Source organism: Hemibagrus wyckioides, linkage group LG15 (assembly GCF_019097595.1).
Source record: "Hemibagrus wyckioides isolate EC202008001 linkage group LG15, SWU_Hwy_1.0, whole genome shotgun sequence".
Lineage (NCBI taxonomy): Eukaryota > Metazoa > Chordata > Actinopteri > Siluriformes > Bagridae > Hemibagrus > Hemibagrus wyckioides.
The window spans coordinates 8600350-8615315 of record NC_080724.1 but is presented as its reverse complement, the minus strand read 5'-3'; the positions used below and the strand labels follow the sequence as shown (position 1 = coordinate 8615315).

At 41.9% G+C, this 14966-nt stretch overlaps 1 protein-coding gene across 3 annotated transcripts in view; it reads left to right on the top strand.

Moving 5' to 3' along the window:
* The window catches only part of magi3a (membrane associated guanylate kinase, WW and PDZ domain containing 3a), a 146778-nt gene that overhangs the window by 83784 nt on the left and 48028 nt on the right, over positions 1-14966 (top strand). For all 3 annotated transcript variants that reach the window (XM_058410535.1, XM_058410534.1, XM_058410537.1), the window contains 2 exons: positions 3218-3337; positions 11983-12189. In XM_058410535.1, coding sequence (XP_058266518.1) covers positions 3218-3337; positions 11983-12189 — 327 coding nt within the window. The remainder of the gene's footprint in view (positions 1-3217; positions 3338-11982; positions 12190-14966) is intronic.

Sequence of the window (14966 nt, the reverse complement as noted above, 5' to 3'; positions counted from 1 at the left end):
GGCGTCGTCCACTCCTCGTGAATCTTCCAGAACGACCTGGAGTGACCACACTAACAACCCCTCACGAGGCCTCTCCTGTTCAAGGCTGATCTAGTTCACTTCTTCGCTCTCACACATACCGCTCCATCATCACACCTCTGCAGCAGAAGTGTTACATGAAGTGTGTCCCCTCCCCCTGCAGACAGCAGGTCAGTGAAGTCATTAAAGTCCCAGAAAAAGAAGCGAGAAGAGAGATCAAGTGCCTGACGCCTTCCCATTCGGCACATAATCCTTGCCGCTCCGGCCATCCTCGCTCTCTCGCTCTCCCAGAGGCATTAATATCCTTTATAGCGTGGCGGTAATCTCCCTCCGTCTCATCTGCTGATAAAAAAGAAAGATGGCAGAAAGGAGGAAGCAGGGGGCTACGATGCCCAGGTGTTTAATCTTTGCCAATTGCCTTTTTTTCTTCTTCTTTCTTCAGAAGGTTTCAGGATCTCCCTTTTAAGCTTTTTGCCCTGATCGGTGTAATGAGGTGTCAGCAAAACCCGGCACTCCTTTGATGCCACAAATGAAATATTCCGCTGCTTATTAGAACTCCGGCTTAAATAATAACAGTCTCCTGTATACAAGTGCGCTGAATAACAAGGTGTCAAAACCTTTGTCATGCAAGCCTCTGGTGCAGCATCACAACCAACTCCTTCATCGTCCAGACGGGTCCTTCACATCTCAAAAGATTTTTCATTACACGAGAAATAAAATGCTTTGCTGGAGACCTTTCTTTTTAGCGCACATGGACATGCTGAACCCTGGGAAAGCAGGTCTAATGAAATGTCAGGAGTTGTCCTAGAGACTGAAGGGCACACTTTCTATATTCACATGCGAAGGTTTTCCATTTATAATAAGTAAAATCCAATACGGAATGAACTCCAGACTCGAAACTCCTCTTCCGTTTACACGCATTGTTTAAAGCAACATGAACCATGGGAATGCAAGCAGTGGCATTTAGGCTCAACCTCAACAGTTCCACCCATGGCTCACGCCGCGAGTCTGATATTAAGCTCCAGGCACTGATGAATGAACGACGCCTCGGCCAGTGTGAATTAAACGAATGAGTCAGCGGGCAATGGAAAGGAAATGAATGAGTCACGGGCAGTGTGAATTGAAACCCTTGACGTGCACCATAATTAAAGATTACAGCTCCGCTCCATTTGATGTTAAATGTTTTTGAAGGAATTTTACTGGACACGCCTTAACGCCTCTACGTTCACGCTAACAAGCGATGAGGCGTTGTTGCTTGGAGTTTCTTGAAGGAGTGCACTGCCTAGTGATTTTTATGATTATTATTATTATTTTGTTTACTAGTCAAACCATACTATACTACTATGCACTCTAGTGTTGAAGGATCTTAACGGTTTTTGCTAACCGGGAATATAAACCGTTTTCCCGCTGACAAACGCACCTACAGCGACATCGCTAGCTTCAGCCGATTACGGTGACTTTTAACGTGTTGAAAAATAAATCACTCAGTGTGCGAGGGCTAATTTATAAGATATCTTGTCCACCAGCGTGTCGTCAGATATAATAATCCTTTATTCTTTCAAGTCATGATATTTCTTTAAACATTGGTAAAGTGCCGTATTCACGATGCTTTTGCTAGACAGAAAATCTTTTACTGTTGCCGAAACCACAGGTCTCTGTCACTCTAGTGCAGGGTTGATGAGCGTGTTTGTGTCAGCTAGGCCAAATGTGTTGTGACAGTATGGGAATGAAATACACCCCATCCCCCCAGGATGACCTGTAGGACATTGACCTGCTAAGAAAAAATAAATAAAGCTGTTTCCTTCTTTATTCCACAATATATCTCTTTTTTTTTTTCATGCTTCTTTATACTCTATAGTATATTGAAAATCCATGCCATGGATCCTAGTCACAAAAAATCCGGAAAGCACGGAGCTGTGATGTACACTCTGAGTAATCGTTTGCATAATCTGGAAGAGGAGCCCAGGAAATCGACATGTCTGAATCTGTGTGTGTAAATTGTGGACTTGCTTACACAAGTGTGTTTGAATTGCTTTTTATGTAGTATGTAGCATCGGTTTCACGTGATTGAACATGAACACAGTTCGTTTTCTTACGTTCATAGGTTGCGAGTGTGTATTTTCTGAACAAAGGCAAACATCAGACCCGAGCTGAGAATGGAACCCATGGCACTGGAACCCAATGCGCTATTGTATCATGCGTTTAAATATTGCTTACATTTATTACTATATCTGTTATAGTGGAGTTTCCTTCAGCGGCGGCGGATTTCACAATGTTACGTTAATACTACATGAATTACTTAACATTTAATCTAGTCATTGAGTTTAGTTTAAGCAGTGAAATCGCACTGTATGGTGAAACGGAATACATATTTTCATGTAAATTACATTCACATAATTTTTTTTTTTCCAGTGCGATACCGACGTTTCAGCTCACATTGCCGCTGTTTCAGTCATTAAACAGGGAAATAAAGTCACTTCATAACAGAGCAGGAATGTGGATGTGTTCAAACATTAACAAATGTGTTAAGATAAGAAACCTGGGAAAACAGCGAGGAAGGACAAGCCAATCCCATAACACTGTTTATTCAGCGCCTTTTCAAATCCTAAGTATGTTTTTGTGATGTTTTCTGACCTTGAACGGCTTTGCATAAGTATCCCCCCCCCCCAACATTTTGTGGTGCTAATGGGAATCAAATTGGACTTATTAAAGTTTTACATGTTTAAGTTTTAATGTGAAAAGCGTTTGTGATAACGATGTCAGTAGTCTAGTGGGATGCTTGTCTCTATCAGCTTTGCACATCTGCATGCTGATATCTGCACTCGTTCTTAAATGTAGCTATCGGTTAAATAGTGTTGCTGTGTTTTAAACAACACTGACATCTGGGGGAAGAGTAACTCGAGGAAAAAGCAGGTCTGTTCCCAGAGATTTGGGCCATGATGCAGGCTGTAACATCAACAGACAAGATGAAAGGGTAAAAAAAAATAAGCCACTTTTCTTGAAAGTGGATCAGAATTCCATTTTTTGTTCTTCTCGGTGAGCAACGAACTCCACATGAGAGGCATGTTTTGACCCTTTGCACTTGCCGTTAAAAGAAAACAAAACTAAGAGCAATCAGAAGAGTTGCATTCTTTCATCTGGTCATTTCATCCGACTCCACAGAACTGACATGTCGTGTTTTTTTGTTCGTTTTTTTCAGGTACAACGAGACAGCCTCGAGAGGGGGAGGTTCCTGGTGTGGACTATAACTTCATCAGCGTGGAGGAGTTTCGTGTTCTGGAGGAAAGCGGGCTGCTGCTGGAGAGCGGAACCTACGATGGTGCGTAAGAGTGTGTGGGAACACAGCGGGGGTCAAAGTTCAGCCATGTAGGCCGAGTTGCTTCTTGCCGAACACGAACGCCTGCACAGTCCTCGGTCCGTCTTCAGTGCATCTCGAGATCTCGATCTCGCTGCCATGAATCTCCTAACAACAACTAGCAGTAACCAAAGACTTTTTGTTTTTACAGTTATCCACTATTTAGTTTGTTAGTGTTAGTGCATGCTGCTGTACGTCATGACTGCTTTATGCTAAATATAGTAGATTAGGGGTGCGTCTCAATCAATCAGCTCCCTAGTTCACTAGTCAGGGCACTGATAAGGGAGTCGTCCATTTTAAGGGCGCTCTCTCTGTGTGTGTCTCTCTCTCTCTCTCTGAATTTCATAATCTTTCCAGTGCACTGGAATGTTTGCTCCCCCCAAAAAATCCCATAATGCCCCACAATTGAGAGCATGAGTGCTCACTATGTTCCCTTATTACTGGAAATATTTTCTCAGCTCAGAAAAGATTGCGTACGACATGAGCCAGCTTCTTCTACAACTATAAGTACCTTGTTGTCGTCGTTGTAGCTTTTAAACGATTTTTTAAGTTATTCGATGTTCTAGATATAGTTTGCTTGAGCCTAATGGCTTTTAAGTGTTGAATGATTTAGCTATAAAGGTTAGATAATGGTGATGCTTTGTATGTGTAGTCATTTTGCTGGAAATGGAGTCATCGGCATCCCAATCTGTAGTGAGGCAGGCTCCTTAAAAGCGCCCCAACATGTGTACGTGATGCAGTGACTAACAACATAGTGAGCTCGGAAGCTGATTGAGATGCCCCCTAGGTTAAAATAATGTGAAATTTTCAATCCCTAGTCATGCGTTCCAGAGCGTTAAATCGTACCTACTGGGAAAAGCGCTGACTCATTATTTTCACTCTGATTTTTTTTTTATTGAATGGGTCTGTGTTTCATTCACGCAGTCTCACTCGTCCAAACCTCCAGTTCAACTCATCAAGGATGATGTTAATCAATCCATAGCGTTGTAATCTCATGGTAAGCTTCCGCGTCACTGATGCACTAGCGGTGAGTAAAACGACGCTTCTGTAGAGCCGTGTTGTTTCTCCTCAGCTGGCTCAGGAGGATGAGTTTAATGATGATCCCCTGAGTCATGGGAGGCGTTTTTTTCCCTGTACAGAAAGCAGAGTAGAAAGTCCAGCGAGAAAACTTAAATCAGGTCGACGGTGAAGTCACAGGGCCTGCTTTCAGACAGGATCCGTCCATCTCTGTGAATGATGCACGTTGCTTTTCAGTCTCTTGGGCTGAAGGATCATTTCACAGCGGCTAATTCTGGTCAATGATACCTTGTCTTTCCCTTGATGTCTGGTGTAAAAGTCAGCGCATGTAAATTAGTTTGGGCTGCCGCACTGCTATGTCATTCTGTCTTCTGTGCTTTCTGCTTGGAAGGTTCTTTAAGCTTGAATTACTAGAGCGCTAATTCGGATGTCTGCTGAGTTTCCAGAGGACGTCTGGAGTAATTATTGCTGATTCACGACAAGCGTGTAACCTCTGTGTAAATCACGTTTTGGATGGGAGTGTCGTCACGGTTTAGACGTATTCATCGCTAAACGTTCTACGTGCCCTACATTAATATGAATAGATTGTTTGATGTTTATTATAACTGCTTCTATGAAGGGTACAAAATTAAGGCTGTATCTGCCTTTTGATCTTAATAATTTTATATATATATTATTAAATAATTTTTATTTTTATAATATATATAATTTATATAAATATATTGTTTTTTTTATTTATTTATTATTTATTTTTTGGTCAGAGAAAGAGAATTGTCAGAGAGACCCTAACTTCCCTAAATGAATCTAATAATAATCTCCAGAAGTTAGGGCATCTCTGACAATTTTTTTTTTTTTTTTTAATGAAAAATAATATTTTTTTTAGGATTATTAACACAATTTAAAAAATGTTCATTTTATTGTTTTGCGTTTTTTAAAACATTGTTTTGGTTTCAGTAAGCGCTTATATCGTATGCCTTTACCAAAATTGTTAGTTAAAAAAAGAAATCTCCTGCATATTACGTAGGGATACATTTACTTAACCCTGCTGCTCATTTTATAGAAGGTGAAATACGGCGAAATCTTTCCAGATCCACTTAATACGCCAGTAATAATCCCACCTCACCATGTAGTCCAGTCCAGTCCACACTACACATCATTTATCACTCCAACCTGAATTTGTTAAAGAGCCTAAAACTCATTACCGTGATGATTATTTTACGGCACACGTATGAGTCCACAGACACTGGGGTGTAACCCCGCTGCCCCGTGCTCTCACTGTTTCATCTATACTTCAGGAGAAGGCTCGTGCTTACTCAATATTACATCAGAGTTGTGGGCAGGAGCTCATATGGATGGATGTTCTCAATTCTCCCTGAACACTTCCATTCCCGCAGTGACTAGTGTCTGCGCTGTGGGAATGTTCAAACCCAGAGGATGATTTGTGCAGGAGTAGGAGAGAAACTCTTTCTTTCTTTCTTTCTCACTCACTCACACTCTCTCTCTCTCTCTCTATATATATATATATATATATATATCTCACTCCTTCACTCTATCTGTGTGTCACTCTCTCACTCATTCATGCGCGCTCTCTCTCTCTCTCACTCACTCACTCACTCCTTCACTCTCTATCTGTGACAGTCACTCTCACTCATTCATGCTCTCCCTCTCTTACACTCTCTCTCACTCACTCTCTCTGTTTCATGCGCTCTCTCTCTCTCTCTCTCTCCCCCTCCCTCTCCCCCTCTCTCTCTCTGATACAGCAAAGAGTCAGGGCCTAAGTTGGGTTGTATGGGTTAGAATCCAGGAAAAAAAAATACGTCTTGCGTGTTTGACATGAAGGAGGAACGGAAAGAGCGTTTGACCTTCTTTACTTTGACTTCTCCGTGAGTATTAACTCATTACAGCGGCCGCGTATTTGGGTGGAATATCAAAACACAGCGCTGTCTGCCAGAGCAGCTATTTAATCCGTGCTGCACTCTCGAGCTCTGTAGTGTAGCACTGCATGAAAAAGTGTCAAGGCATTGCAGGGGAAAAAAGAACGAAGTGTAGGGCGATGAAATGTAGTGTGTTTTTACAGCCATCAGTCAAACCGCTCAATCAGTGTCCCAATCAGAGCAAAATGAACAATTAGATTTCATTTGGTTTCAGACTCCACATAATGGAGTGAGGGGAAAAAGCAAAAAAATAAATAAATCTCGCAAAACTCTTTCATTCATTGGTCAGAAATACAACAAGCGTTTTTGTAGCACTCCAGCACCACCCTTAGACTCTGTTCAGATTATCAATGTAATAAAACGAAAGGCTCGCAAGTACGCTGCATGTTTGAGTCACTTCCTGGAGTCGATTCAGAATCCAATCACTTTCTCTTTACAACTGAGGTGATCTGGGCCTGGTTATTTTACCCCACAGCACTCTGAGTCTACCTAGAGTCTTAAGCAGAGTGAAATTAGCGCTAATTTTTATTTGGTTTTGGTTTCAAACTGCACTTAATTGAGTGAATCGAACAGGCTGAGCATGAAGAAAACAAAGTTAGAGATTCAATGCCTTAAATTCAGACCTTGCATATGTGAAAGTGCCCTAAAATGGTGACATTTAGTCCCTGGAATAAGGTTATTTCCTGGCCCCCTTGCTGCGTCTTCATAAGGTGCTGTAATAGCCGCTGCTGTCTCTCAGTGGGAGCTCTTTCACATTATTGTGTGTTTCTCAGCGAGGGGGAAAGGTTACAGCTGACTCACACACTGATCTGGCATCTGTGACCCTGGAGAATTTCTATTCGAATTCTAGCGTACTCAGAGTTTATTCACCGGCCGCTCTGTTTACCATATAAACTAGCTCTCACGCGTGCCCCCCCCCGTTAATAAAGGCAACATGAACCCTCCCCTTATTTAGTGAATTTCTGCCAGAATTAGTCATAGTCCTTGTTGAAAATCTGCACTTCATTAGAATTCGAAATGCGTTCATTCACAAGGCTGAAAGAGAGAAATACAAACAAACAAGCATATGTCCTTTTTTTTTTTCTGCTAGGTCGTTACTCACAGGTCACAGTGTATTCGTTCCAATGCAGTGCTTTCTCTCGCTGGCTCTTGGTATGTTTATATATGCCGGGTTTGCCATATTGAAGTAATGAATATGATACTTGACTATATGATTGGATACGCTGCCAGACACAGCATGGAAATGTAACTCGGAAAGACGGGGTTGGTTTTGTTTGTTTGTTTTTTCCCCCCACAGCCTCACACTGATTTTTTTTTTTTTTTTTTTTGTCAGAGCTTCATGTCAGCTGTCCCAAAATAAATATGGAAATAATGTTTTATTTTTTTTTCTTTACTGCTAGAACACCAGCAATCTCGACTGGGTAGGTTATGAACATATGAATAGAGCTGCAACAACTAATCCATACAATTGGATAATAATAAAAACTATAATAATAATAATTATAATGATTATTATTATGATTAATAATAATAATAATAATAATAATAATAATAATAATAATAATAATAATAATAATAATCACATAGTAATGATGTAATTATTATTATTGATCACATCATTACTCAAGTTACAAAGCCATTAGAATCTAGAGGGTTTTTTTTTTATTGTTGTGGCCAAGCACATGCTTCTTCTTTGTGATTATTATTAGTGATTAGTATATTAGTGATTATTTAAGATGCGTTACTTAGTGACTTTACTGAATTTACTTTTTACTTTAACATTTTAGATACTGTACTTCGCTTCCCTGTCTGTGGTGACCCAATGATTTCTCTCACCACCTAGACATGTTCTGCGTCACCGGATGGTGTTCGGTTTTTTTTTTTTGCACCATTCCGTGTAAACTCCAGGCTAGTCATGCATGCAACTCCCAGTTGATCTCCAGGTCCTGAAATGCTCAAACCAGCCTGTTTTCCCCATTACCTGACTGCATCTGTCTGATTCTATGCACTGCCACATGATTGGCTGCACGGATAACAGCACGAATGTACAGGTGTTCCTGTCCTAATAAGTCAGTGGTGTCCGATCTCATCCACGATGGGCCGTGTGTGGGTGCAGGTTTTCATTCCAACTGAGCCGAAGCCACACCTGAGTCTATTGAAAGCCAAGATCAGTTGATTAAACAGCTGGGATTGGGTGTGGCTCCTGCTCGATTGGAATGAAAACCTGCACCCACACTTTGTGGATAAGATTGAACACTCCTGTATTAAGTCATCTATCCATTCAGGTTTCGCTTCATACTGGAGGTGTTGGGAGTCGATTCCCTTATTCATTGAAAGCACTGAAAGCTGATCGTCAGCCCCAAAGCCCTGGAGTCAATTCAAAAATCGGTTTTCCCTACGAAAATCAAAGCAAAGAAAATGAATTTCAAATCTGAGTTGTTTCGGTTAGTGAGGAGATAATTGAATGATTGCTGCTGAAGCTCTGTCCATTTCCATAAAAACATGGCCAATTAAAAAAATTGCAAAAATTTCCCAGTCTCCTGCTGATGAGTGGCGTTACGGATCTCGGGCGTCTTTTCCTCCTCCCTCCAGCATTCTTCTCCAGTATGCATCTCTTCCCTTTTTCCCTTCATGTCTCTCTTCATCTTTCCGTTGCTCCTCTCCTTTTCGCTCCGAGTGCGCTCATGCTCCTGAATGACTAATGGCATGTTTATGAGCGATTCATCACGCCGTAGCCTGACATCGCTAGCCCGATAACGCACGTCTCCACGATGAAGACGTGACCAGCTGAAGCCGCGTGCTTCCTCACATCTCCGTTCGGCGGTGATGGATGGACGCGTACGAGGCTGTGGCAGAAGGGAGCGATGGTTTGGACATTTCTGGGGAAATGGTGCAAGGTCTGGAAGTTGGGACTGGAAGAAAGATAGCCCACGTGGTGTTAATATATCATGTTGTGTAGCCGCTCTCCAGAGGTTTGCTTGATTGCTTATATGTGCTGTAACGTTTGTTAATTTTTCCAAGAAGCCAAACTTTTTCTTTTGGCCCAGATTAACTTCAGAAGTAGGTTGATTTTTACTGACCAGTCTTCCAAAATTAAAGTGCTGATACTTACAGTAGGTGGATGTTCTGAGTGATCTAACACACATACACACACTTAGAGAACATATGAAATCCAGGCCTTCAAGCCTGTTGTTCTTGATATCAAACAGCATGATATGGAACTGCACACTGAATCTTGTGACACAGCGAGATAAAAAAACATGCTTGTGGCATGTGAATGAAGCTATAATCAGCCTTTTTTTATTAGAACTTTATTCATTTAAATGAATTATTGCAAACAATGAACTAAACGTTTCTTTAGAATATCAGTGGCCCAGTAGCATGCAAGTGCAAAGGAAATAGAATGTATATCAAAAGGAATGGATCCAAGGTCAGTACTATTAAATTAATTTCCAATGCATGAAGCTATGTAATGGCTCTAATCAGCTATCAAGACTATGGTTACATTCAATTATACATAATATATGCACGTGGAGAGAAAAAGATAGTAAAGCTAGTCTGGCTCATTTTACATACAGTACTCAGGTGAGCTCCACTGTGGATTGGCTTTTTGTCAAAAAAAAGTGGCAAGGATTGTGGGGATTATTGGCAGTGGATGGTTGGATAATTTATAGCAGATTGTTGGATTATTGATGATGGATGCTGTTAATATTGACTGTGGATTGTGGGATTATTTGTGGCAGATGGTGGGATTATTGACTGTAGATGATGGGATTATTGACGGCTGATTGTAGGATTATTGACTGTGGATGGGGGGATAACGTATGGCAGATTGTGGGATTATTGACGGCGGATGGTGGGATTATTGACAGTGGATGGGGGATGACGTATGGCAGATTGTGGGAATATTGACAGTGGATGGTGGAATTGTTGATGGCGGATGGGGGGCTATCGTATGGCAGATTGTGGGATTATTGACAGTGGATGGTGGGATTATTGACTGCAGATGGTGGGATTATTGACGGCGAATGTTGGGTTTATTAACAGCGGATGGGGGATATCATATGGCAGATTGTGGGATTATTGACGGTGGATGGGGGATAATGTATGGCAGATTGTGAGATTATTGATGGTGGATGTTGGGATTATTGACAGCTGATGCTAGGATTACTGACAGCGAAGGTTGGGATTATTGACTGCAGATGGTTGCAGATTGACAGAGGATGGGGGGTAACGTATGGCAGGTTGTGGGAATATTGATGGTGCAATTATTGAGAATAGATGGTGGAATTAATGACAGCAGATGGGGGGATAAAGTATGGCAGATTGTGGGAATATTGATGACGGATGGTAGGATTATTGACGATGGATGGTGGGATTATTGACGGCGGATGGTGGGATAACTTATGGCAGATTGAAATAAATCAGATTTGTTTCTGCATGAACAAAGCCAGTCCTAGGTTCCATGCTTCCATGTAAAGTTCTTTACATGAAGAAATGGAAGTGCAGCTAATTCACTCCTGCAAATGACTCATTCAGTCACAGGCCGAGGCTCTGTGCTCAGATCCCCAGCTAGGGAAAAGCGCAGACATTAATTAATAGGTCTAAACCAACAAATCCCCTTTTGACATCTCCTGATGATATTACCATCCCAGCCTTGAATAAAGTCGCTAAAGCAATAACGGGTGTGATTAGTACAAATTAGGAGTGGCAATTAAGAAAATATTCGAGCCAGTTCTGCAAGATGATGACTACAAACACCAGTAATGTTTGGGTCTGACAGCAAGACTGGGCATAACCAAATGTTGTTTGATGCAGCATAATTAACATTTTAATACATGCTCTAAGTCACCAAAGCAGCTCTGAAAGCCATGTGATATGACGACCTCCTCTATTTTTATTGTTCGGAGCCAAAAAAAAAAAAAATCCAGTCACACTCTTTTCTTTACTTTTGTACTGTCGTGCTCGGTCTCATGTGATAACGTTACTGTGTAATTTAATAACACGTCTCCCGACGCTTCCAAGCGAAACGCAGCAAACGTGCCAGCTTGGGTAATGTCAAGAACACAACAGAGACCTCCTAATGCAAAGGAAAGCAAAAACGTATCCGTATTCCGCTTCTCTTAAAGACATGTTTGCACTCCATGAAGCCGTGTCACCATCTACCCACAATGCTTTTGCAGGTTCAAGCGTTTCCCCAAGCAGAGTGGACGGTAGGGGCCTCCCACATGCTGCTGTAAATACAGACGATAATAAAGCATGGAGCACTGGCTTAGCTCCAAGGAAGCAGTAGTGACAGACATCAAGCCCACACACACACATGCATACATACACACTTACAAACAGGGATGCACTGAAATTTTGGCCACCAAAAAATTTTGCCTGGAAAAAATCGCAAAGAAAAATGTTACTCTTTTTAATAACAATATATCTATTTCTCAATCTATATATCTAGTTAATTTTTATTACCGAGTCCCGCATTTCAGGTCATTATTTCTGCCGAGTTACAGCCACACCAAACACCGGATCCGACACTTACGGTGCTGTGAATTAGTTTCAGAATTACATTTCAGCCAGCCGCTATTCATCCGTGTCTCAACTTGTAAAAAACGAGCGTCCAGCACAGTCACGAGGCACCCAATCTGTTCTCCTATTCAGGTAATTACTACGGCACCCCCAAACCTCCAGCCGAGCCCAGCCCTGTGCAGCCGGACCTGGTGGACCAGGTGCTGTTCGACGAGGAGTTTGAGACCGAGGTGCAGCGCAAACGGACCACCTCCGTCAGCAAGATGGAGAGGAAGGACAGCGCAGCACCTGAGGAAGAGGAAGAGGATGAGAGGCCTGCACTTGTGAACGGACTTACAGGTGAGATGCTGTTGTTGGTATATTTGCAGTGTTTGGATGTCACGCTTGTCTCAGATTCCTGCTCTGGGCTGGCAGGAGCAGAACCTGATGTGTTTTTCTGCTGTAGCTTGTTCACCTGAAGGTTTGACATAGAGTAGTTATTTGTTACACTAGCCTTCCTGTCAGCTTGAACCAGTCTCTGATCTCTAATGTGAACGTTAACAGATCTCTATCTGCTTGACTTTATGCTTATTGGATCAGTCCTAATAAAGTGGGCACAGAGAGTGCAGTCTACACTCCATTCCAGAAGCTTGGGGTGAATACAGAGCTCTCAGAACATGTTGCAGTATATCTGTCACACTGGATGAAAAAGAATTGCTTAAATTGCTTAAAAAGAATTGCGGTCCTGTAACGGGTTAAACTGAGCTACATCAATTGGCTGAAGATAACAGAAACTTCACTTACTTTGCACGCTTATCTCCATACGTCCAACTCCTCTTCTCGGAACAGACGCACTTATCTGTATTTAAAAGACAACTCTAAATAACACCATCTATCTTACGAGGTAAATATTGAAAGAGATGCATATTGAAAGTAGATTATTTGTCTTATGATGTTGTCGAATGGATATTATGCACCTAAGCTCAGACAGGGCTTAAGCCTGTGCGTGTGCGTGTGTGTGTGTTGAGTGCATTAGGCTGCCAGGCCCTTTGATTTACCCTGCCAAGCCTCCATTGGAGCTTGTTGAGTTTTGCTGTGTCACGCTGGACGAAAGGAAGATTTAGGAACACACATTAAAGCCAAGGATGCTGTTTACTTTCACTCGGATCAGAGGAAGGAATAAGGAATGAATGCAATTCAAATGGGGTGTCAGTGTGCTGTGAACTGCGGAGCGGAACGCAGCCTTGTACAGAAATATTCATGTGTCAGAACAGTGCAGTGTTAAATATAAAGCCTCTGTAGCTGTGAAACACTTTAATTCTTACTGTGTAAAGTCTAGGGGCAGGTTTTGGTCTTGTTCCTTAGTGTCACGGACACCAAAATCATAATATATATATATATATATATATATATACACATTCAGGATACATATTAATTTCCAGGCATTTGGCAGACACCCTTATCACGAGGGACTTACAATTTTATCTCATTTTTATACAAATGAGCAATTGAGGGTTAGGGGCTTTGCTCAGGGGCCCAGCAGAGGCAGCTTGGTGGAACTGGGATTTGGACTCGCAACCTTCTGATCAATAGTCCAACACCTTAACCATTAACCTGCCACACTGACCGATCTGCAATCTTTCTAATACGTAGAATTTTTCTTCCACATACAGGGCATGTGATAAATGAAGATCTAACCTACAGGCCGAATCTCTCCTAATTACTCTAATGATCCTGACATTAAAATCTCATTAGCTTCATGCTCAGGATGTTGTTATGAAAATATGTCTCGCGTCACGATTGTCAGCCGTAATGCTGATCGATCGTTTGCGATGGTGGAGTGAACCTTGAAGTGAAAACTGCCTTAGCACTTAACTAGTAACCTTCGGGCAACTCCCATCACGTCTCAGCTTAGTGAGCAGCAGTGGCTCAGAGGTAAGAGCTCAGGCTTACTGAACAGAAGGTCAGGGGTTCGAGCAGCAGGATGCTGGACCAAGCTGCTTCTGCTTCTTAGCCCATTAACCCTCTATGCTGTAACATGGCTGACCCTGCGCTCTGACCCCAGCTTCTTCAAGACCACAAGCCTGGGAAGAAAAGTGTGCTGCAGATGAAATCGTCGTCTTCTGACGCGTTGTGGTCTTGCAGAAAAATGTAAGGTAGGATGGTTCACTTTTGGACCAAGTCATGAGCCATATTGATTCAGTCTTTTACATTTTAAGGAATGGTGAAGGACAAACAGCTCCACTGCTTGTTGAAGTCTTTATCCAGGTATACAGCTCAGAAGCTTTGGTAAGGACACCATGTTCCAGAGCTCCTCCGAGCATGACTAAAGCTTCGCAGCGCAGCCTTCACAAAGATATGGAGATGCGTGCACGTGTGGCAGAACAAACTTCCCATGGCTGTCTGAGCAGATGAGTCACTATCTGTCTACAAAAGAACGACTTACCTTTTCAACAAGAACTTAAAACAGCAGTAATTTAAAAAGAAAAAGAAAAAAACTTAACTCGTGTCTGCGGCTGGTGATGGTTAACTGGGTTACCATGGTAACAGCCTCAGTGACGATTAAAAAAAAAAACTCATTTGCTGACACTTCTTTTGGTTTGTTGTTTATTTCATGCGAGTCTAGACGCTAGATTTTTATGAAGACATGAAAATAATTGTTGTGAAAGTCCTTGGATTAATATTATATTTAATATTATTATCATCTAGATTGTTGTGGTGAGACTGGGTGAGCATCACGCTAACGCCTCTGTATCAGGAGTTTGGCTTTTAACCCCCTGACTTCCTGAACTAGCATGAGATGCTTGTTTTTGATGGAGACTACAGATGAAGAATGTACATGTAAAGGAAATGTCTATGTACGCTCCTGCGTTTGTTTTTATAGTAGGTTTCTATCGATTAGAATCTCTCTGGCTACAATGGCTGTGTGGGAGGCAGATCTAAAGCTTATAAACTTGCACCTATAGCATCGCTTTGTATTCAAAGGCGTCTATACCGCACCAGATCAGTGTGTCAGTGCGGTAGGTGTTTCTGTCGTTATGTAACTCCGTGTATTGTCTGGTTTTTCCTCTACAGGTTTTGATGGGTAATGTAGCACTGTAAGTGTAGCATTCAACCCTTTTTCTCATCATTTCCTA